At 44.5% G+C, this 22,990-nt stretch overlaps 1 protein-coding gene across 1 annotated transcript; it reads left to right on the top strand.

Annotated features, from left to right (window-relative positions):
* The first annotated feature begins 885 nt into the window (after positions 1 to 885).
* MATN1 (matrilin 1) lies at positions 886 to 22,709 on the top strand. The gene is made up of 8 exons (XM_009806941.2): positions 886 to 973; positions 4,058 to 4,404; positions 12,826 to 13,048; positions 15,590 to 15,715; positions 16,005 to 16,418; positions 18,333 to 18,485; positions 21,014 to 21,094; positions 22,660 to 22,709. The coding sequence occupies exons 1-8, from the start codon at positions 886 to 888 to the stop codon at positions 22,707 to 22,709; spliced, it is 1,482 nt and encodes a 493-aa protein (XP_009805243.1).
* Positions 22,710 to 22,990: the final 281 nt, after the last annotated feature.

The raw sequence follows: 22,990 nt of genomic DNA, 5'->3' as shown, positions 1-22,990 counted from the left end.
TGTGGCAGGAGCTGTATCTCCCTCCTGTGTACAGACCTGAACGCTACGCTGTAAAAAATAAATCAAACTTCTAATCTGTCTGTCTATCCTGAGTTTCTGGTTTATTTATCTAGTTTAGGCTACTGGGTTCTTTCTTTCCTTCCCTGCTCTCCTGCACAGGGGGCACAGCCTCATAGAGAAGTAACTGTTTCCCGCAGGAAGAAATTTGTTCTGCATCCTACGCTTTCTCCCGTGCCTTCCCAAGCCTTGTTCTCCTCTTCCTCTCCCCTCCTCCTGCGACCGAGCATTTGCCCACAAATTAAGCCAAGGAAGAAAAGCCCCCTGATCCCACAGGCTGGTTTCCAGCCCTGTGCTTGGCAAACGCAGGGACTGAGAGATGATTTGTGTGGCCCTATTCCCGTCCCCCCCTCCCATCACTGCCCCCTCCCTGGGCTTTGCTGCAGGAAGAACTCAAGCCTGACACACCGCAGACCATTTGCTTACTGTGGCAAAGCCCAGGATCTGCAGACGGGAGCTGGTGATTGACAGGTTAACCCAGTTCCCCAGGGCTGGTTTCACTGGTTCCACTGTTACGGTCCCAGATTCCCCACATACCATGCCGTTGCGGGTCTCTTTATAGCTTCCCATCCCCTTTGCCGAGCAATGAAGCCATTGTGGAGGGGCTGGGGGCAGGTAGGGCTGGACATCCTCCCCCTCCCCACCTTCGTGCAATATTTTCTCCTAGTCCTTCTTGCTTGTCCCTCTCCCCTCGGTGCCCCCCCCCCTCCAGCACTTCACACGTGTCAGGGGCTGGCCCCATGCCTGCCCGAGGAAGGGCAGGTTAATACCTCTGGGCCAAGGCTCTTGCTTGCCACTCTGCATCCAGCCTCCAGCTCCTCCACAGCCATGGACAGGATTTTCTCTGCCTTGCTGCTCTCTTTGCTGCTTCTCCTCCAGAGCTATGGAGTTTGCGGGGCACCTCCGCAGCCAAGAGGTAAGTGGGGAGCTCAGCGGCAGGATGCCTGGTGTCGGTCCGCTACCTCCTTGCCACCAGCCTGCTTCAGGGCTGGGAAGGAGACGAAGGAAAAAGAAATACCCAACATCAGTCAGGGAAGCAAAGGAGCTTTCTCAAATGTCTTCCCAAGGCAGCTTGCATTGCTTTGGAGAAAGAGTGGGAGGTCTATACAGAGGCACAGCAAAGGTGGCATCAGGTCAGCCCTAGCCCTCAGCGTAGCATCAGCCTCGGAGTTCGCTGCTTTTGGCTGGAGGAGGCCCGGGCAGGAGAAGGGCTCTCCTCTACCTTCTCCTCTCCGCAGCTCTGCAGAGGGCTGACTTTGCCAGGAGCTCGAGGAAGAGCTGGCCAGACACCCCGAGCTCTGGTTAACCTCATCAAGCAGGAAGGGCTGGGCTAGGTTGCTGAGGATGGGCCTTTCCTAGGTTTTACTTCATCCATTCTTGAGCAAAATCCTGCTCTGTTTGTCTTTCCAAGTGGGGTGCAGAGCAGCCAGATGGGAGATGAGCTGCCCGCTCTTTGAGGTTGCATGCGCTCTAACTCCTACTCTGCAATTAGTGTCAGCAAGTACCTGGTAGCGAGGAAGCATCTCTCCTCTGCCAGGGGCAGGATGCTGCTGGGGGGTCCAGCCAACCGGGGAACTCACCGCAGGTGAAGTGGCCAAGGCAAAAACTACTGCTGGGTTTTAAAAATGCTTGAATGATCTTATGATGATGCATGATGCATATACCTGGGCAGACTGACAGTTGTAAAATAGGCGTGACAGTGACTGCAGTCTTAGCTGTTGCTTATGAAGGGGAGTTTTCTGATACACTGACCAGCTTCTCCTTAGTAATTTGGAAAGGGAGAGTTATCTTCGCTGCAGAACCGCCAAGCACTACCAAAGTCAGGAAACAAAACAGACCAGTCATTCAACTCAGCCCTACCGTGAGCAATTGCTATTTCTAAAATAAACACCTTTTAATTCTGAGTTACTAGGCAGGTTTCCTGTTCTTTTAATGAATATGGCAAAGATGCCCTAAGAGATATTTTCTGCTGAATCAGTGCATGAAATTCAGCTATTCCTGAATAACTTCAAATGTGGACATTTTTAAAAATAGAGGAGGATTTTATTTCTGGTTTAATTCGACTTTACAATACACCATGCTGAGTCAAGATGCCACTCAGAGCAAGCGTGCCTGACTGTCACCTCCTGGAGATAACCAAGGCCTGTCCTGCAGACCCTGACGTGTGCACAGTGGCTGTGACCAGACAGGCTGAAATCCCAAAGCTCCCATCTGATATCTCCTCTTTTCTCTTCATTTCCCTGAAATATACTTCACTCCCATAAAAAGAGGTCAAAAATATTATTTAGGGCAAAATCACAGAGCTTCCATGCAAAAAAGAAAAAATATTTCAAAACTTCTATTGGATCCAACTGTTCCTAAGGAAAAAAAAACTTTTCTTCCTTGGTTTGTCACTAAAAACAGGTGATTCATTAGCTAGAGTGGCAAAAGGGAATCTGCGCTTTATTTCTGGAGGAACTGATTGCAAGAATTTGAGCCTTTCTCCATACCTTCATTTCTCACCTGTAAAATGGGTATAACCAACCCCCAGTAAAGGGATTTGCAATACTGTGGATGAACTGCCAACTGAGTTTTTCCTTCCTCTGCAATGAATTATGGTGGCAAAGCGAAAGTCACCCATATGGGAAAAGGTTATATTGCATTTTAGTGGAAACCAGAGCATCTGACAAAGTAACCACTGCCTGCTTCCCTTCTACACCCAGCATCTTTTAGAGCAACCTCCCTGAGAGCCAGAAGCAAATTCAGCATTAGCGTCTCTCAGGAAACTAACCTGATTATATTCTTCATGGATATATCACAGGGTATTTATTTTCATCTGTCTGAAAGACTGAAAGCTCCATTAGATTTCACACTGAGGACTAGCTATAATATTTATGTCATAATCTGGAACAGATTTGTTGGCCCAAAAGCTCACATTTAAAAATCTGTCCGCAGAAATCTCCTTTATGATATAACCTATATCGTCCCTCTCTGCAGAAATCAAATATTAACAGAGCACTTGATGCCCCTACAGAGACAGGCTAAATGATAGAAAAAAACTGAAAGAACAGAATGCTATCGATCTGGTGGGGAAAATGGGACAATTCATTTAGAAAATCATAAAAAATATCAGTCCTTCTTATGCTTTGCCACAGTTGAAAATTAGGATGGAAAACAGCATGCAAATGAGAAATCAAAATAAAAAAAATCACTCAGCTCTTTGCATTGCTAATTCTTCCTGTTTATACCATTTACTTTTTACAGTGGATATTCACGTCTTACTATGGGGTTGTAGAGATTAACTATCAATTACATGGTTCTACATCTCTCTGTTGTATTCTCCCTCACCAGCTAACAGAAATAAAACAGCGCTGGTCTTCGCTGTGTTACAGTATTTCATTATTAGTGCCACTAGCTAAAAAACATAAGACTGCTTCATGTTATGTTGGTTAGTTAATCTGGGTATCTTGATTCACAACTGAATCTGACCTGCTGAGTTTCATGCCTGCTTCTGGTCATGCATGACGAAGATATAATCTCATTAATTAATATCCATGTGGATTGCTTATCCACGTCCGAAATGCGATAACTCCTTTTGAGACTTTGTTTGGTGCAGAAGTGCACGCACAGGCTTCAGTTCACAGCTTTATTGCTCCCTCCATGCTGCCATAAGTGAATTAAGTTTCATGTAGACATTAGCAATAGCCTGGAGTTACAAGTAGGTAACCTGTTCCCACAAGTGCAGCACTGGTATCTCATCAGCTCGCTCCTTTAGAAGTGCACGTTGTCAACCGGTAACTGTGCTTTTCTTGCAGACACTTTCCTATGAAAGGAAAAAGAACATTTAGAACTCTTAGGTTAAAGTGGTCTCACCGGGCTTCTCTGAGACAGGCAGAGAAAGGATTGAAGCTTGCAGGTCCTCTAGCCTCAGCTGCTGCTCTAAGAAGACCATCCTCTCCCTCCCAGTATATTCTTCCCTTCTTCTTCCTTTATGTTTTTCCTCCCTCCTTATCCTTTCCAGGCACCCTGTGTAGAACCAAACCCACCGACTTGGTGTTCGTCATCGACAGCTCTCGAAGCGTGCGCCCACACGAGTTTGAGAAAGTCAAAGTCTTCATGTCCCGGGTGATCGAGGGGCTGGACGTGGGCCCCAACTCCACCCGAGTGGGTGTGATCAATTATGCCAGTGCCGTCAAGAACGAGTTCTCCCTCAAGACGTACCAAACAAAAGCGGGGCTCCTGCAAGCGGTCCAGAGGATAGAGCCGCTCTCCACTGGGACTATGACTGGCCTGGCTATCCAGTTTGCCATTAGCCGGGCTTTTAGTGACTCAGAAGGGGCAAGGGTGAGGTCTCCCAATTTTAATAAGGTAAGCAAATTATCCATTTCTTGGATGCTCCTTCTTTCATGTGGCTCATCGTGGAGTGGTTGGAAAAATCAGAAAAGGAGGAAAGGTGATTTTCTCTGTGCTTTGAGTGTGTGGGGACAAGCGGGGGTTAATTATCAAAGGTGACAAACCTTTGGGAGGTGGAAACCTCCCAACTCTTCTTGAAAACATAGCTCAACTTTCTTTTGGGCAGAGCTGACCAAAAGTAGTCACGATAAATTTAATCCAGCTTCACTAGCTCTTCTCTCTGCCTGGAGTGTCTGTCCTTTGGGACGTGGCTCCCTGCTTCCCGTGTGCCTGTGACACCGTACTGCTGTGAGATGATGATCTCAGCCAGGTTTGCTAGGGGTGAACAATGCTCATCTTCCCCAAAATACTGTAATAAAGATGCTTCAGAATCCACCATAGAAAAAAGGGAGGCAACCTACTGAAAGTTTCCTTTGAAATGGCCCCTGCTAGCAAAGTGTTGTTTCAGTGTCCTCCACTGCTCTTCCAGTTTTTCAGAGGCTGACTGATGGCTGTTTTCCATTCCGGGTATTCTCTTCAGGTACACAGACTTTACTGACCATTTAATATTTAAGGCTGTAGTATAAGGTCAGCTTAATTCTACACACGGTTGCAATGGGCATTGCTGCTTCTGACCCATATTCCCTGTCCAGGAAACTCAGTCTTTGAGAAATTATTCCCCAGATACCTCATTCATTCTCTCTGGATTCGGCCATGAATGAAACCAAACCTCAGCCCAGTGCCTGTCATCAGGAAAACTCTCTTCTGAACATGCGGAGAATGTATATTCTTGACAATACGTGTTTTAGCTAAATATTGTGAACACGCTTCCTAGGCCCTTGTGTCCCATGCCAGCTCCACCGGCTCTCTGCTATGAGACTGGACTAGAAAAATAAGCAAAGGCAGTAGCAAGCAGCTAGAGCTTTCCACCAGCTGGACAAAAGCCCAGCTGTTGGAGTGAGGAAGCCTGAGATTTTTCTTCTGATTACAACATTTTTGGAACATCAGCCACTTTCCATTTCTCTCACAGCTAGTAATGCTCTAGGGACTCACAGCTAGTAATGCTCTAGGGAAGGCAGAGCAGAACATGGAAAAGATGCCCAGGGATGGCAAGTCAAAAATAATACTGCAAAGTGAAAAATAGGCACTGGTAAAGATCTGCCAACTCCAAAAACCAGCAACCTGAAGGCTCTGCTGGTCTGGAATTCACAAGATACCCCGAAAAATGAGGCCATCACCTACAAGGGTGATCTAGTTAAATGACTTGTGTGCATCCTCACCATTTTGAACTATAAGCAACTTGCAAATATGAATGGATTCATCCTCATATGGTCTTTTATTGCGGGATTCACAGCAGGGAAAATTCTGTGTATCCTTAGCCTACATATGGTTTGACACAATAGGAAGAAAACCAAGAGTGATAACAGGAGAAAAAATACACTCCAAGAAACTTTCACTAAGTCTTATTGACAATCAGCTCCAGAGAGGGAAGCCCATCTAATGAGCCATCATGATCACATCATTACTCAAGTTTAGGAGTCACCTGGTGCAAAATATAATAGCCCAGCTCTTGCAGGGGAACTCCGAGACCTCTTTGCAATGACTTTTATTCAAAAGGAGTAGCATTGGTTTGTTTGTCAAATTCTTTGAGTTTCACTGAAAGAAATGGTTGCAAAAACGCAAGGCATTATTAATATTATATTGACATTATCATTATTATTTTAGTAAAGAGCTTTAAAATCCTTTAGGTGCAAGAGTAATTGTTCTCATTCATTTCACTGAACTACTTCAAAGAGATTAAGTGTGGATTCAGCCTTTAGCTCAAATCTGCTGTTTTCTTGTGGTTCAAGCAACTGCCTGCTGCTGCCAAGGTGTGTTTTGCTTTTCCCCGCTTTCCCAGCAGCGGTAAGTCTGCCGCAGAGTCGCAGGAGAGGCAGCAGCGATCCATGCTGCCCGCTCCCACCACTCTCAAAAGGCCTTGGAAAGGATTCATTTCTCAGAGAGCTCAGTTTCTCCATGGATGACTTCACTGAAGAGCTGTTTCAGATCTTGCATGGGAAAGAGATGTTTCCTCCAGTGAAACCACTCCAGGGGAGCTGGCGGGAAGGTGACAGGTCTCCAGCAGAGCCCTTCTGCCATCTCAGCCTGGCCAGAGCACCCTATGGTGGAAAAATGTGAGCAGAGTGGGAGCTGCATGTCTCCTCTAAGCAGGATCATCCATAGTTGCACACAAACAGTGCCTTTCTGTCCAGAAGAAAAAAAGTAACGAGAAATGTTTAGTTTTGTTTGGTATTGTTTAGCACAAAACCAGACAGCTGAACTGAAACCGAAACAAAAAAAATTATCTGGATGATAATATCTGTTTCTGCTTTTCAGAAATTTTTGCTCTGATTGAAGTGCAAAAATTGTTTAATAAGAAAGAAAACACAAAAATTTCCCAACAGTTTGAATGCCAGACCGCAGACACATTTCAGTTCTTGAGTATTGATAGGCAAAAAAAGCCATTTACTTCTCACTACTTCCAATATGCCCTTGCGAAAACGCTTATTTCTCATCTCACTCCATTAATTGTTGTTCCAATGGCCAGAAGTGCCAGAAGCTCCAAGCAGGAGAGAGGTTCAGATGTGCTTGTCCTGCCTCCTACAGCATCAGCGGTAGCTGCCCACTGTGCAACAGTAAATGCGGTAGCGATGCCGGAGGGGTGGACACTGCTCCTTCCCTTGGAGGTGGTCAGCTCTCGCTCGAGGTATCATTACAGCATTTGCTTCTAGATGTGTCTCATGTGATCCGACGTCCATTCAAAGCTACTGAGCACCCTTACAGAGGGATAAGGGTGCTTGAGGGGTGCCAGTCAGCGCACAAAGTTTTCTTTCCAAAACCTGGGAATTGTTGCATGGCTGCACATCAGCAGAAATCACAGGCAGTCGCTCATCTGCCATTAAGTGGGACCTGACAACTCAAGGTAGCTCTTCCCCAGGCTCCATCCCTTCTACTCTCACCAGTCCAGGAGATTTGTTTGCAGAGATAAACAGTCAGGGGCACCAAGGTGGCTGAAGCCATTCTCCTTTTCCTGACATTTTTCCTGTGAGCAAAGGAGGGCGGCAGAGGAACAGCAAAGGGAGTTAAGACTGTTCCATCCACTGTATCTGCCATCTTCCACATGTGGAGCTTGTTACTGGAAGAGTAATTCCAGTGCTCTCCAGGGCACCAGTGATCCCACACTGAGCACAACCCTGACACAGCTCCAGCAACACCCACAGAGCCCTCAGATCTCTGACTTGGGCAGACACCCTCACCCAGAGATGGAGGAAATCAAGAAACAGCAAACCTATGGCCAGTTGTTGCACCTAGAATAGTACCTGGGTTATGAATGAAGGATCCTAAAGGAGGGGTCTGATTTCCAGTCGTCTTGTGTGAAGGCAGCTCCCATTGATTTCACTTGTTTTCTTATCTTTTACCTTTCAAATGGAACAAATAATGGGATCTTTTTAGATCCACTTTCCTCTAGGACCGCTACCCGATCCATTCACGACCCTCAGCTATCTCATATTTCTTTATTTTCTCCTGTCTTTATCTAATTCCCCAATGTCTATTTTAAGACAAGGTGACCATGTTTAGGTCAGGACTGCTGACACAATCCTGATTTATACAATACTATTATAATACTTTCAGTATTAGTCTCTATTTTTTTCCTTAATACAGCCTGACACCTTACACGCAGCATTGACCATTACTGTAGATTGAAGAGACACTTTCACTGAGCTGTCTATGAAAATGTCTGGATCTTTACGTAACTAATCTCTTCCACACCATTTAAGTAACCCCTCTCCGTGTGCACTATTTTCCTGCTCTTGTCTACTCTGCAGCTGGGCTGCCAGACAACTCACTCAACATGCTCTTGCAATCCCTGTGGTTTCCTGTCATCTCAATAGGCATAAGAGCTGCTATTCCCTGCTAATCTACCAAACAAGCCTTTAGTTTGAATATCCAAACACTTAAAAAAAAAATCAAATTTATTTAGTGGCTTACTGCAGTCGCATGGCTAAAGCATCAATGTTTCTGTGGACAGTGGTACAAAGAACTCGAATGCTGCTTTGTCTCCCTGAAACCTTATTTCCTGGACATCTGAAAAAGCAGAATGGTAGGAGTCTTTTTAATGATTCACCTTAGGCATTAAAAAAGAAAAAAAAAATCACTACAGACTTTTACCTCTTTCCTTCCACTTTGGATCTGGTCAAAGAGGCAGTATCACAGAAAGGTCGAGGTTGGAAGGCACCTCTGGAGGTCATATTGATGAACCCCTCCCTGCTCAAGCAGGGCCACCTAGAGCTGGCTGCCCAGGACCATGTCCAGACAGCTTTTGAATACCTCCAAAGTGGGAGACTCTACAATCATTTGCATTCCTTGGTTCCCTGGCTATTTTTCTACTTTTTTCCATGATGCCTTGAAGTCCAGCAAACTTTTCCCTTCTGTGACCCTCATGCTGCTCAGGGTGGCCCCGTCATCTGCCTGGAAGGTTGAATAGGTCACGCAGTAATTTAGGGAGGTGAGGCTTCCAGAAACATTGGACACAGTCCTTGTTCATTCACACAGCAGAAATCCAGCAAGACCTCCTGAAAATCTGTACTATGATTGTCAACCATGTGGGACACTGGTCAAAGCATCACAAGATCATTTGGTCTTGCTGTGCTCCGTGCGGCAAATGTCACCCCGGGACAGGGAAAAGCACCATTTGTTTCTGTAGGAGCTCAGAGTAAACTCTTTTTATACCTTTATCAAAACTACAGGGGTCCCCAATTTCTTTTATCTATCTTTAGGAGGAACAACAAATAGATTGTCAAATTGCGGAGAAAATCGAGGGCTTATTCAACTTTCTGCCCCATTCCCCGTTCAGTGCTGCTACAACATTCACGTTATATCCTGCATAATGAGACGTAGCTACCTCATTAGCTGCTGCATTGCCTACACAAGGCAACCCTGAAATATGAATACCTAGGGATGCCCGTGAATACTCTGGTGTCTTAGTTAACCAAGAATAAATTGTGTCATGAGAACATGGGGGATTTCTATGTGACAGAAGTAACACAAGAAGGATCCAGAAAGTTAGGAATTCAGAGGAAAATGAGATGTGATGTTTATAATGAGTAAAAGTTTTGACCTTGAAAAGCAAAAGTTTCTAAGCTTCCTTAGGGCAAAACTGGAGATCCTGTTCAGCTATTTGAGACAGCAAAAGCGTTCACCCTTTCTTAATCCTTCTCACATGGCTACCTGCTGAGTCCAGCACAAGTCCTGCGCTGCAGAGCAGTGTCAGTCTCTCTGGGATGCAGCGGTTGCTTCGTTCCTCCAACCTGCCTCTTGCTCTTTACCAACCAAGGCACATGCCAGGACTCTCAGCTTTTTAAATGAGACAAGGTCATAACACAGAGAATTACAGAGATCCTGTGACTGCAAATAACTTGGAGGTCAGTTTAAAGCAAAAGGATGGGTTTTTTCCACGCTGAAACTCACTGCCTCAGGCTGGCAGGGGGGGCAAAGGTCTAGAGGGGGAATCCTAAGAAAAATCAGAATTTCCTAATTATCAAGATAACTACATATGATAGCAAGATCATTTATACTTCTTCTATTTCTTACACTCTTTCTGTAAGCACCTGGTCCTGGCCATGGTCACAGACAGGTTCCCTGGCTGGTTGGTGCTTGGTCTGATTCACTGTTACGTTCATTTTAGCCATGGGTTCACTGATCAATTCCCGATGCCTGATCCAGACTCTTTGTACCCAGAAGTTTTGTTTTCTCCAACAGCAGGTCAGAAAGCAAGACGAATTTTGAGTGCTCTGTAGTAGATTTTCACACAGATGCATTATGAAGGCCTTTCCCATCAGATCCAGATGTGCACCCTGCTACCAAACACCTCCTGGGTCATAGCTGGGGCTCAGGGCTATGTGAAGATGCCACCCTGACGTGAAGAACTGATTAAACTTGGAGAATCACTTTATTTAGTCAGAGAAATGCCAGGAGGACATGCAACACCTCCATCCTGTGACAAACACTGCAAGAAAGATACACAGCTACTGACAGAAACCTGTTCATAGGGTGGTGTTGCTCGCAGAAGCTACTTGATAATACATCTTGTTTCCTGACAGGCTGGCTTTTGATAAGCTCTAATTGGCAGTCCCCAGCTCAGAGCTGCTGCGTGTGTGCAGGAGGCAGAGCTGCTTGGCGGCTGCTGGGCGGCTGAGTCGAGGGCTCTCTCTCCTGGCAGAAAGCACGATTGCATGGCTGGCTGTGCTCCTTGGCTTGGCTGCTGGGCCGCAAACTACCCGAGTGCTCCTTTTGGTGGGTCTTTGATTTTCGTATTCGTTGCTGGAGAGGGTACAGCAAAGGGCTACGAAGATGATTAGGGGACTGGAACATCTTTCTTATGAGGAAAGGCTGAGGGACTTGAGACTTTTTAGGCTGGAGAAGAGAAGACTGAGGGGGGATCTTATCAATGCTTGTAAATACTTCAGGGGTGGGTGCCAGGAGGATGGGGCCAGTCTTTTTTCAGTGGTGCCCAGTGACAGGACGAGAGGCAACGGGCACAAACTTGGTCATGGGAAGTTCCATCTAAACATGAGGAGGAACTTCTTTCCTTTGAGGGTGGCAGAGCACTGGAACAAGCTGCCCAGAGAGGTTGTGGAGTCTCCTTCTCTGGAGCTATTCAAAACTCGCCTGGACGCATTCCTGTGCAACCTGCTCTGGGTGAACCTGCGCTGGTGGGGGGGTTGGACTAGATGACCTCCAGAGGTCCCTTCCAACCCCTGTTCTGTGATTCTGTGATTCCCCTTTACAACACACACTGACATCTGCCACAGGTGACACTTTTCCTTATTTTGGCCACAAGCAGGGACAAATACTTGAATTTATTTATTTCTTTCCCTTGGAAGCAGCCAGTTACAGAATTGTGATGCTACTAGGAATTTTTAATTTTGTAGCCCTTAGGAAGGGCAGATAAACACCTGAACTTACAGACCTTCACCAGGTTGAAGGTACATTTTTCCATGTTCACCCATCTTTTGCATAGAAGGAAAGCTCTGAACGGCACAACAGATTACTTTAGTATCACAGTATTACTCTGGGGTGGATGACTGCAGCATTCAGCTGTCCCTCGGCTGAAGGGTGGGCAGAGGGGGAAGGAGCCACTTCATCTGCATGGCCAAGGCCCCTTGGATGCACGGGGCAGCGAACCCCACTCCCGACCTTACCTGAGATGACTTTTCTCCTGCCTGAGGATGAAAACAGCCATCACACTGTCCTAACTGAGCAGCTGGTGGGCCTGATTTTATCTTCAGAAAGATGGGGAACATATATGGCACAGAGGAGAATAGCAAATACTGCCTTAATGACCAGATGATAGCTCATTCAAACTCACTGCTGCTGCCAGATAGATTTTTTTTCTGCCTTTTTCATTTGATGTTTCTTTACATTCTATATTACTGAGGGCATTTGCCTGTGATGTGGACTTTTTTTCTGCTTAGCAGCTCACCTGCTCCTGTTGATTATATTTCTCCATACTGCATTACATCCTAATCTTTTGCTTTGGAGTTGACAGTGGTGTCACAATAAAACAGTTGTAAGGAAAAGTGGCAGGAGCAGATGAACTGGCAAAGAACAAAAATGAAGGTTTTGTGACAATGTCACTTATCAGAAGAAAAATAAAGAGGAAAATGGACAATCTAGCAACAGGAGCAGAACCGAATGCTTTCCACTGGTTCAGGGCTCCATCTAATCCAGGGTGAAATCCAGTTCCCACTTAAATCAGCTGTCATTTTAATGTTCATGTTAGTAGGGGTAGGATTTCATCTCTGCTATTTATTTTGGAACAGGAAATCAGAAATCATGGCAGGCACTGACACACACCACGACCTTAGGCAGATCTCTTTCCCTCTCTCTGCTTCAGCTTCCCCATCTATAAAATGGGGAAAAGTCTTCACCTCATGATGTTACCATGACATTTCCTGAGATTCTTTAAAGTCCCGTACTGAGTTAGAGTTGTCCTTAGTGTCAGCTGGGGGTTCATGAAGATAGTTAGAGTTTGGCTTGAGCATTAGTTTGCGTATGAAGAACGTAACCTTTACTTTGGTTTCCTTAGGGGCGAGATGCACCAGTTGTCCCTTAATTAAATCAGTCAGGTCCCTGGCAGTTTAACCTTTCCAGCTCAGAAAGAAACAAACCCCACATAAAAGAATGTCTTGTGTGATCTCAGGAAGAATGGGAAGAGGGGGAGGAGGGGGTGGCATTTCCTTTTTCTTTAATTTTAGAAATGTGAGACCTTCTTTACTAACCCAGCCTGTTCCACAAGCAATAGTGGTATTAACACCCATTCAAGCATACACCTTGTCTCTGTCCTCCTCTGCGTAGGTGGCAATTGTTGTGACCGATGGACGTCCCCAGGATGGAGTGCAGGATGTGTCAGCAAGGGCCAGAGCAGCTGGCATCGAGATCTTTGCCATCGGGGTTGGCCGGGTGGACATGCACACACTGCGGCAAATTGCTAGTGAGCCCCTGGACGATCACGTGGACTATGTGGAGAGCTACAGTGTTATAGAGAAGCTGACCCACAAGTTCCAAGAAGCTTTCTGCGGTAAGTCCTTGCCACAACCCCTGGGTTCCTAGCCAAGAGCTGCAAGTGGCTGCCTGCAAGCTTTTCACATGGAAGTTTTATGTGTGATCATCCTTCATCCATCTGTTTCCTTGTTCCAAGGACTTGGGTCTGCAGGAGCATGAAGCAGTATGGAAGACAGATGCTCTTTGAAGTTGCCTTTCAAGAATTTCAGGTTTTATTTAGGGAATTTCAGGGTTTAGATAAAGAAGTCTCGAGACTTCATTGGCAGAGAAGAGTTTGTAAACATGACCCACGTACTCCTTGAGGCATAGAAAAAGAACCTGGAAAACACGATCTTTACGTAGCTAAAATCATTCTCCTTATGTTTAAGTCTGTCTGGGCAGTTCTGAGAATCTGGCTTGTAATTTCCCCCACCAGTATTGTCTTCTGAATTCCCAGTTAAGCAAGGGATGGTTTCACTTCCCTGCTAGAAGTTGATCTGCCTTTGCCTGACTATGCTGTTGTTTTTGCAAGCCTTGTGCAGCAGGAAACTCTCCTGGCTGGTGCAGTATCTCATGCCTTTCTGCATAGTATATAAAAAGAGCCTGACTATCCTACAAACACATATTCACTCCTACACGAACTAGTGAATGGAGTGAGAAGGCTTTATTACTTTCAAACGTACCCACAAGACTGTAGGAGGTGGTCTATAAATATCCATTTTATGTCTCAGCAAGAGAGGCCTGGGGGTTTTGCACGCCCATCCCGCCGAAGCACAGATGTGTGGCAACGCATTTTAAAAGGTGTGATACACCACGGTGCCTATGGCAAGGCATTGCAAACACATACACACAGATGGACCTGTAAAACTCTTCGAGACCAATTTCTTCAAGAAGTGTAAAATTTCATGGTTCAACTTTCAGGCTGAAAATGATGGAGGTGAGCAGCTTTTTCTCAAGGAAAATTTCCTCCTCTGTAGGAAAGAAATTTTTGAAGATAAAGTGAGTCATGTATTATAATCAGGTGCCACTGCACCAGAAGCTCATGAAAGAGGGGAACAAATACTTCACACTAAAGCAGGGATAGAGACAAAATTTAAGAAGGTGGAATCCAGGCTGTGAATATTTGTGGGAGTTTGTGTTGGCTGGCCTGGAGTCAGGAGTCAGCCAGAGATGGAGAGGCCTGACAACGTGTTTTGAAGTTCTGGCATTAGTGTCATTCAAAGAGATAAAGAGAAAAAAATCCTTTCTGTGCCTTGCTTTTCAAATTCATAACATGCAGATGACAAAGTTCTCCCCATGGTAAAAACCCTCAGAGATGCATCCAAGGGAAGCACTGTGCTAAGGTTTATTATAGCTAACAGAGAATAGCACCATATTAACTGCCAAGCAGGCTGTTATTGTGCTATGCAAGCAGCTGCACAAAACCGTCCTTGGAGATGTACCCAAACACCACCTGCTATTGCGAAATATGGTTTGTGGGTACTGACAGCAGGAAGAACCGTGCAGCACTGTCCAAGCTGTTGCCCATAATGCTCAACAAACACATGGGAAAAAGGGGGACCCTTGGTGATCCAGCCACTAGTTAGACTAATAAGATCTCTGTAGGCTTCAGAGAGCTCAACCTGAGAGCCCAGTGTTACAACCATCTGCATTGTTAGTAATATTCCTAATTATATGAGCTACATATCTGCTGGAAAGATCTAGCAGTGCTGCCACAGTATGCATACATGTGAATTGGGAAGGCCAGAAGAAGAACAAAATACATGCAGAGCAGAACACAAATAACTTGAAATAATGAACAGAAGCCCCTTAACTTCGAAAGACTGCGCCACCTCCCATCATTATGATACAACTAGACATACTCCGTTTTCTGCACAGATTTCCCTGGTATTTGTAAACGGATTGCTTCAACCATATCTGTTTACTTTTGAGTTTGTTTTCCATCATCATTGCTGTAACTGTGACAGTGTTGTCAGTCACTGAATGCTGCTGGCTTAGACTGCTGCAGTTCAGCTTCTGTTTGCTCAGCACCTCAGGAGTCAGATCCAGGTTAAGATCAGCAGGCAGAAATGTTTGTAGAGAGCGAATCTGAAAGCTGCACGTGCAAGAGTAGCTCTGAAGTGAACTCCAAATATGTTTGGACATCAATCTCACCCAGAAAAGACAACTGCACACGGGGCTGAACTCACTAATCATAATTGTACTACATAGCTGGAAAAAACGGGTATTGGCCAGCCCAGATGGTAGGTTGGAAACCAAATCTCATCCAGTAGCTTTGGAGAGTGAAGTACATTGTGATATGCTCAACAGACAGATGGTTTTTGCCCTCAGTATGGAGTCTGTTTCTAGTCCTGGCTGTGCCTTGGAGTCAGGAGACTTGTGAAAAGTTCTCCTTGCATCTTCTATCTCAGTCACTATCCAAGAGTAATGACCTCTGCTCCTTTGTCTTGCTGCAGAGCGGGTTTAGTTATCACTGGGTGTATGGGACAAATATCATGCTTTGTGGATGGGCCGAGTAGGCTCTGGGTTGAGAAGCCTTGGCGTGGTCTCTGATTTTAATCTGCACCTTTGCTTACAGTGGTGTCAGACCTGTGTGCCACTGGAGACCATGACTGCGAGCAAATCTGTATCAGCACCCCGGGAGCGTACAAGTGTGCTTGTAAAGAGGGTTTCACGCTGAACAGTGATGGGAAGACCTGCAGCGGTATGTAATGATTTTCATTTGCACTGAGCCGAGCTGTGACCTGCAGTGGTATGGTGGGGATAGGATTGAGACAGGGTAGATGTGTTCTGATCAGAAAAGACAGAAAAGGAAACCATGCATTTATAACCAGGAATTATTTTGAAATTATATGTGTGAAGGGTTGTTGAATATCGATTGATCAAACCTATTTCATTAGCGATAAAATGAAACTAGGATTATATTTTCCTACATAATTAATTAGGGTCTTAGTTGCTGTCTTCTTCTGCCCTCTTCTCATATTCTGTTTCAGCTTGCAGTGGTGGGTTAGGATCTGCCCTGGATCTTGTTTTCCTGATCGATGGCTCCAAGAGCGTGCGGCCTGAGAACTTTGAGCTGGTGAAGAAATTCATCAATCAAATTGTGGACTCGCTGGAGGTGTCGGAGAAACAGGCCCAGGTTGGCCTGGTTCAGTACTCCAGTTCCGTCAGGCAGGAGTTTCCACTGGGACAGTTCAAGAACAAGAAGGACATCAAAGCAGCAGTCAAGAAAATGGCCTACATGGAGAAAGGAACGATGACAGGCCAGGCTCTGAAGTACCTCATTGACAGTTCCTTTTCCATCATCAATGGAGCTAGGCCTGGGGTCCCCAAGGTGGGCATAGTCTTCACTGATGGACGGTCACAAGATTACATCACTGATGCTGCTAAGAAAGCCAAAGACTTAGGTAGGTCTCCTGAATTCTCAGTGGCTTGTTTCTCCCTTGGACCAAGTACTGCATCTAGTATCAACCTAGGTATAATTCTTTCCCTGCAGATGTCTCTTACTTAGGATAGAAACAGATTACTATAGAGTGACTTTGTCGAGATGTTGCCTGACTATCCTTGCACGCTCATAAAGAACTTGGAGGAACTCTGGCTGGGGTTCAGATGCATCTTGGTTTGCCAGCAGCTGGTTTTTGTTCCCACAGCCCCTCTGTGTCTTTGATCTAAGTCTGCTGGAGATCTGCTGGAGTCTGTGCTGGGCAGGATGGAGTTTCACACATTTGGTATGGGATGCACGCTGGTCTAGCGTGCTTCACACAAATGTGAAGGAAACTGCAGGGAGAAGCTGAGAATTTGTCTGATGTTGGTAATGAAAGTCAGGTCAGCATCAGTGGCACTCACAGTGAGGCAAAGACGACCATCAGAGAGCCCCTTGAAGAATAACAGGAGTTGTAGGGATGAGTATGGTTTGGCTGTATAAGCCTTAAGGCATGGAAAAGAAAAAGAAGGAATAAAACAATAAACAAAGCAGAAACACAGATTAAGGGGGTAATTGTGGACTCCCTGTCCAAATCCCAGACAGACACATTAGTAAGAAACTATCTTCAGCTTCTGCTGGAATATTAAAAGTGCACAGTGGCTACATGTTTATTTATTTATATGTCTAAACACTGTGAAGTATAAATATCTTGAGATTTGCCCCTTTGCTGACCTGCTGAACAAGTTCCCATCACCTGACATCTCTCTGTTAAATGGATGCAGTCCATGTGGATACGCTCATGAATTGCTAAATACTGCTTTTTAACTTCCATCTCGACCACTAGATGGGACTAAGGGCTAGCACATAATAATAAAGGTCAGGTACAGCTCATGAAAAGCTGATGTTTACAAAGCAAGTTGACATGTTATGTGGATGTTCCACTCCTACAAAACAAAAAGTCCTTATAAACTGTATCCATAGAATTTATTCCTCTGTGGGGATAAAACTTTACACCTTGTTTCTTCCTCCTCTCTTGCACCTCCACAGAATTCTCCAACATCTGCTCATAAGTGATTTCACTGGGATAAATAACAAGACTCTTATAACTAGACTCCAAACATGTTCCTTGAGTTGACCTTTTTGAAAAAAAAACAAATATTGGACACATCCAGAGGTGGAAAGACAAGGCAAAAAGGGGAGGAAGGGAAAGCATTACCAGTGTCTAGACATGGACAAGAAGAGACAAATACTTCAAAATAGGGGTTAACAAGTATCACCATTCAAGTCAATGAGAAAACTGCAGTTCAGTTCAATAGAAACAGGTTTAAGCCAGAGGTGGCCAATCAATCTCTTGGCAGTGAAGCCATGGACCTGGACATGCTCTTAACTCCAGTATGGATTGCTCTTGACAGACTATATGAGTTGCAATTTTAGAAAGAGATTCAGCTACAGTTTTGCTGAACCACAGGTCTCCATTGCACAGGGGACTTTGTCACTACATAGGCTGATTAATGGTGGCTGCAGGCTATTTTGAAAACTTCCACTGTTTCTTTTTGCTGTACTATTGCTTCCCTATTAGCTGGATGCATGATCCTGTCAGGATGTTATGAGTATCTGCGCTTTCTTGTACCTCCAAAACATTGTTCCTGTGGTGATAGTGGACAACGTCTGGATAATTCTAGTAAGACTTTGCCTGCAAAAATATTTTGGAACCCTGGTTGACCTGGCTGAAATAAGTCTATAATAGTAGAGGGTCAGGGGGTTAATTTCCTAGTTAACATCTCCAGTCCTGTGTGGAGGCTGGGGATCCAGAAGGTGAGCAAGGATGTACAAACTGACGGAGGGTTGGCACCATAGTGGCAAGATGCTCCAACTGATGGGCTCCTATTGCTTGCAGGCTTTAGGATGTTTGCTGTGGGAGTTGGCAACGCGGTTGAGGATGAGCTGAGGGAAATTGCTTCAGAACCAGTAGCTGAGCACTACTTCTACACGGCTGACTTCAGAACCATCAGCAAGATTGGGAAGAAGCTACAAATGAAAATCTGCATTGGTGAGAGTGGGGGATTGGGGAGAGGGGGGATTTAGTCACAGCATTTGAAAGCTGGAAGCAGAAGGACAAAAATGCCCCTTCAGAAGGATATTACAAAAAGCTCTCTGTTCTCAGTGTATTGAGTTGGCAGAGTACATGGAAGGATTATGAGACATCAACATTTCAGGTGGTTACCTGAACCACAGCCACCCCTACACCTCAGCCATCTCCCCCTCTCACAAACTGCCTTCTCCTTCCCTTTTTCTCCACCTTTCTCCCCTTCTCTACCTTCCTCTTTAGAAATTATGAATTCAGGCTGTACCAGGTCCTGAGAATAGCCAAAAATGACATAAGAAAAGAATAGATGCTCTTAAAAGAGTAGCTAAGGATTGATTTATTTTGCTTAATTTGAAGATTGTCACAAAATTGGACATCTGAGATGAAGCTCGCTAACCACTGGCTGCTTCTACAGTCAAACAGGCACCACAGGGGTGACACATTTCAAGATGAAATAAGCATCTAGTGTCTTCTACATGACTTGTAGGTTCTAAATCTGGGCAACATGAATGTTAAGTTGCTCATGTTTGGACAGCCTAGTGAAGCAAAGGCTGAGAGAGGACTGAGTGGGAGACAGGCATGACAAGAGGAGGTAAAGAATAACATAAAATTTAAAGAATGTTGACCTGTAAATAACCTGAGTCTAAAAATTATTAAAAAAAGAACTACCACAGTTATTTTAGGTTTTTGTTTTGAAGGAATCATATGTCTCCTATGAAATATTGGCCCTGTGCAATACATCTGCTTGATCAGGCAGATCATAGTGAATCCCAAACACTCGGGTTTCATTTAAGACATTGAATACCTTGCAGCACTTCTGAGAGCTACACTTCCCGGCTCATCAGGAATCTGGCACTCTCTTGTCGAGTCCAGGTGCTCAGGCTCCTTTATCCTGCTAGGAAAATGTTTCCTTCCAGTTCCCAGCAAGATACATTACACATAGCTCTGATGGGGCTCATTTAGTTCCCCAGAGAGCTCTGCCAAGCTCAGCTGTACTTCCCATGAGTGTGTAGACCTGCTCTTGTGTGCCCCACGGCCCCACGTGATGCAGAGATCTCCACTGCTCTCGTGGCATTCAGAAACACTCTACAGCATCAACTGGATGAAATAATACACATTGCCAATGTTAATCTCCTTTTTCTCTTTCTTTGCAATTTCTAACATTGTTATCTGTGCCAAAACGAAGAGATATCCAGGTAAATATTAGTGGGTTAGCATTAGGTGACTCATCTGTTTTTCTCCCTGAGTGTATATTAGCAAGAAAAAGTACTTGGAAAGTTAGGGGCCTTGCCTCAGAAAAATCAGATTCAGTTCCTTGCATCCTTACAATTGTCCTGGGTCATGCAAGTGCCCTGTTCTCCAGATTCCTTCCTTTCCTCCTGGGGAAGTCTGAGAGGGACAACACCCTCCAGGGACCTGTGTCTGCAGAGCCTGGTAGCCAGGCTTGCAAGATAGAGACTCTCTTTGCCATGGCTACTTTAAAAAGTAGGAGTTGTTCCAAGAACAAGACGATGGGAGCTATATGAAAAGTCCCAACATGTTGTATTTAAATATCTTTCAAGAAAACAAATACATTTAGGCTTCAGCATTCAAAAAAAAAAGTAAAAATAAATTTCGGAACAAGTATTTGTTTTCAAAAAAATCGATTTTGGTAAATATCTTAACATTTGAGTTTAAAAAGAAAGGAAAGGAAATATTTGTATTTGTTTGATTTCCAGTGCCAGCTTGTACTTATCAGCAGATGGCTAGAAATCTTCTCTTACTATCCAGCTTTAATTTACTCATGACTGGTTTAATCCTGTTGTGTTTTTGTGCAAGTGATGCCCTTTCCCTTAAAAAGTCCTTCTCCTATTTACTCCTTCCATTTCCTAGGCAGTTGAGCTGACTCATTGTGTTCTTGTAGACATCTCCTTCCTTTTCCCAGCCATCTCAGTACCCTTTTTTGCTTCTATTCCAGCTTAAGTTAGTTCTTCTTGAAAAGCATCTGTAAATTATTGACATAGCAAACTGATTAATGCACATTGCTCTGCTTGCTCAAGAAATGGAGTACTGAAGAAAAGCTCAAACAAGTCTTGACTCTCAGATGGTAAACAGTGCCTCCAATTTTTATTTCACAAAATAAGAGTATGGCCCACCATGGTTGTGTTATTGGGAAGACAGAGGTTGTTCTGAGCACTGTACTTGGTCAGGTTCAAATTTTTGGGGCAAACTTTAAGCATCAGTAGTAGCTCAGTGAGTTTTCAGGAAACTGGAAATCCAGGAAAGACTTTTTGTGCACAGAGCCTGGCCTATATAACAAGAAAATGTGAGATTCTCTAGTCATCTGGGGTTAAAGCCAGAAGTGATCAGTCAGATAATTAGAAGGAATGATATTTTGATTTCCTTCCTATTTCTGATAAAGAAAATAAGAATTGCTTTATTTCACTTGTCTCAGTGATTTTGATTTAAGCCTTTTTTTGTGTCACTTATCTTCTTGATATTCTGATCCACAGAGGAAGATCCATGTGAATGTAAATCTATTGTGAAGTTCCAGACAAAAGTAGAAGACCTCATAAATTCATTGCAGCAGAAATATATCCTTCAGAAGCTATCTTTGTTCAGAACTCAGTGGGTTGGGTTGTGCTTTCTGGAGGGACCAGCGGGGAGAGTCTACTCATGGGGGAAGGAGGTTGGGTAGGTGTTCAGAAAGCTGAGAAACGAGACACTTGGGTTATGCATATGTATAACAAGAAGAATCCCTTCACCAAAGTGCATAGCTACTGGTCTGACACAGAATAAGTAGATCAAAAATAATAGACCCAAAGTAGAATGTGTCCAACCATTGCAGTGCAACGATGAGCTGTAGGCACCAAGACCTATGTCAGTTTTTAGAAAGAAGCTTAAATGAGCCAATGTGACAAGTGTGGGAGCACGGTTTGTGCATGGGATGATGCTGTTACCTCTGCAAGCTGCAGGTGCTGTGAAGCAGGCCAGAATTTGAGGGCTGAGAGCAGCAATGGCTAACACTGGACTGTGAGCAGACGAAACCACTGGTGCACACATTCAGCTGATTCACTCAGGCATTAAAGCCCCATGGATGGGATTCTTTCTATCTGATGGTAAATGTCTACACATCTGAATTAGCTGCCTAAATTCATCCATAGCACTGGAGGGAAAGAGGGTCTTCCACAGCAAACCACCTCTGACTGTAGAGTTGGGGGTCTGGATGAAGTCAGGTGGATAGGTCCAATAGTCAGAGGGATAAGGTCCAATTTCTCCCAGCTGACTAAACCTGTTGTGAGAGACTAACTTTCATGTAACGGCTCACCGCAAATATCGCCAGTGAGGTGAGTTGGATCTCACCTGAACTGAGTTTGTGGGATCGCGTTCTGCCATGCTGGGTCCTGTCATATTGCACAAAGACCATGAGTAAGTGGTTGAAAGACAAACAAGAAAAAGAAAATAAAAGGTGTGAATAAGATTCAAACTTCACATGGGGAGAGAAATTAATGAAACCTTGGGGTGGCTCACACAGGGCTAGGGACATTTTTCATTACTGAGAATAAGGAGAGAATATAATTTTAAAAGCAATGTTCTAATTTATTCACACATTTCTGTGCTTCGCTATGTCAGTTGCACAGTACGTTGTCTACTCTTTAACTGAAATTGAGTGAAATCCATGACTTATGTTATGCAAAAGGTCAGAGTAAATCAGTAGTTCTCACCCAGTGGGTTGCTGCTCCCAGGCACACCATGAAAAGCAATTAGTGAAAAGAGCAGAAAATTGCAGCACACTATATAACTCTAAGAAAAGCTCTCTGCTCCACTCTTCACACAACCGATACTGCTCAAGGTCAGGACTTCTCTGCCAACCACTCAAAACACACTCCAATCATTCTCACATATTTTACTCTTCCTTTCATAGTAAATTTATAGGTGCACGTGAGTATGTGTGCATGCATGAACATTTTCTACCTTCCGTAAAAGTTGATCAACATGATCAGTTCTGGCAATGCCAGAGTAGATGATGACAGCATTCCTCTGTTACCTGCTCCCAGCAATGGAGCTCCCTTCGTTACCTGTTCTGCAAGCCTGGGGAGGACTTGAGCAATGAATCACTAATGTGCACTGTCATTTTTTCCCCTTAACTCTTGCTCACTGGAAGCTGTGGCAAAAAGGATCGAAGCCCTGGAGAACAAGATCATCTAAGATCCCAAAACAATATTATTTCCCTCCTTCCTAATGTAACAAAACTAGAACTCCTTCCCTTGTAACGGAGGGCAGCTCAGCCACAGTACTATGGCCAGCTTGTATTTTTTTAAAGAGTCTAGTCTACCTGCATTTGTTTAAAAGGGAAGAAGCATAACAGTAGAGCAGACATTGTATAATGGGCAGAGCACTGTGTGTGACTGAGCTAGACCACGCTAATGTTTGTTGCATCGTATAGAGTGCATATGTTAAAAAAACTGGAAAGATCTGTTTTTGATTTA

Source organism: Gavia stellata, chromosome 29 (genome assembly GCF_030936135.1).
Source record: "Gavia stellata isolate bGavSte3 chromosome 29, bGavSte3.hap2, whole genome shotgun sequence".
In the NCBI taxonomy this organism is placed as follows: Eukaryota; Metazoa; Chordata; class Aves; order Gaviiformes; family Gaviidae; genus Gavia; species Gavia stellata.
The sequence above is the reverse complement of the archived record's forward strand: the minus strand, read 5'-3'. Positions and strand labels throughout refer to the sequence as shown.

Coding starts and splice junctions, on each gene's coding strand:
- MATN1 (XM_009806941.2), top strand. CDS start 886: ATGGACAGGATTTTCTCTGCCTTGCTGCTCTCTTTGCTGCTTCTCCTC. Junction 16,419..18,332: donor TAAGAAAGCCAAAGACTTAG/GTAGGTCTCCTG, acceptor TATTGCTTGCAG/GCTTTAGGATGTTTGCTGTG. Junction 18,486..21,013: donor ACAAATGAAAATCTGCATTG/GTGAGAGTGGGG, acceptor TCTGATCCACAG/AGGAAGATCCATGTGAATGT.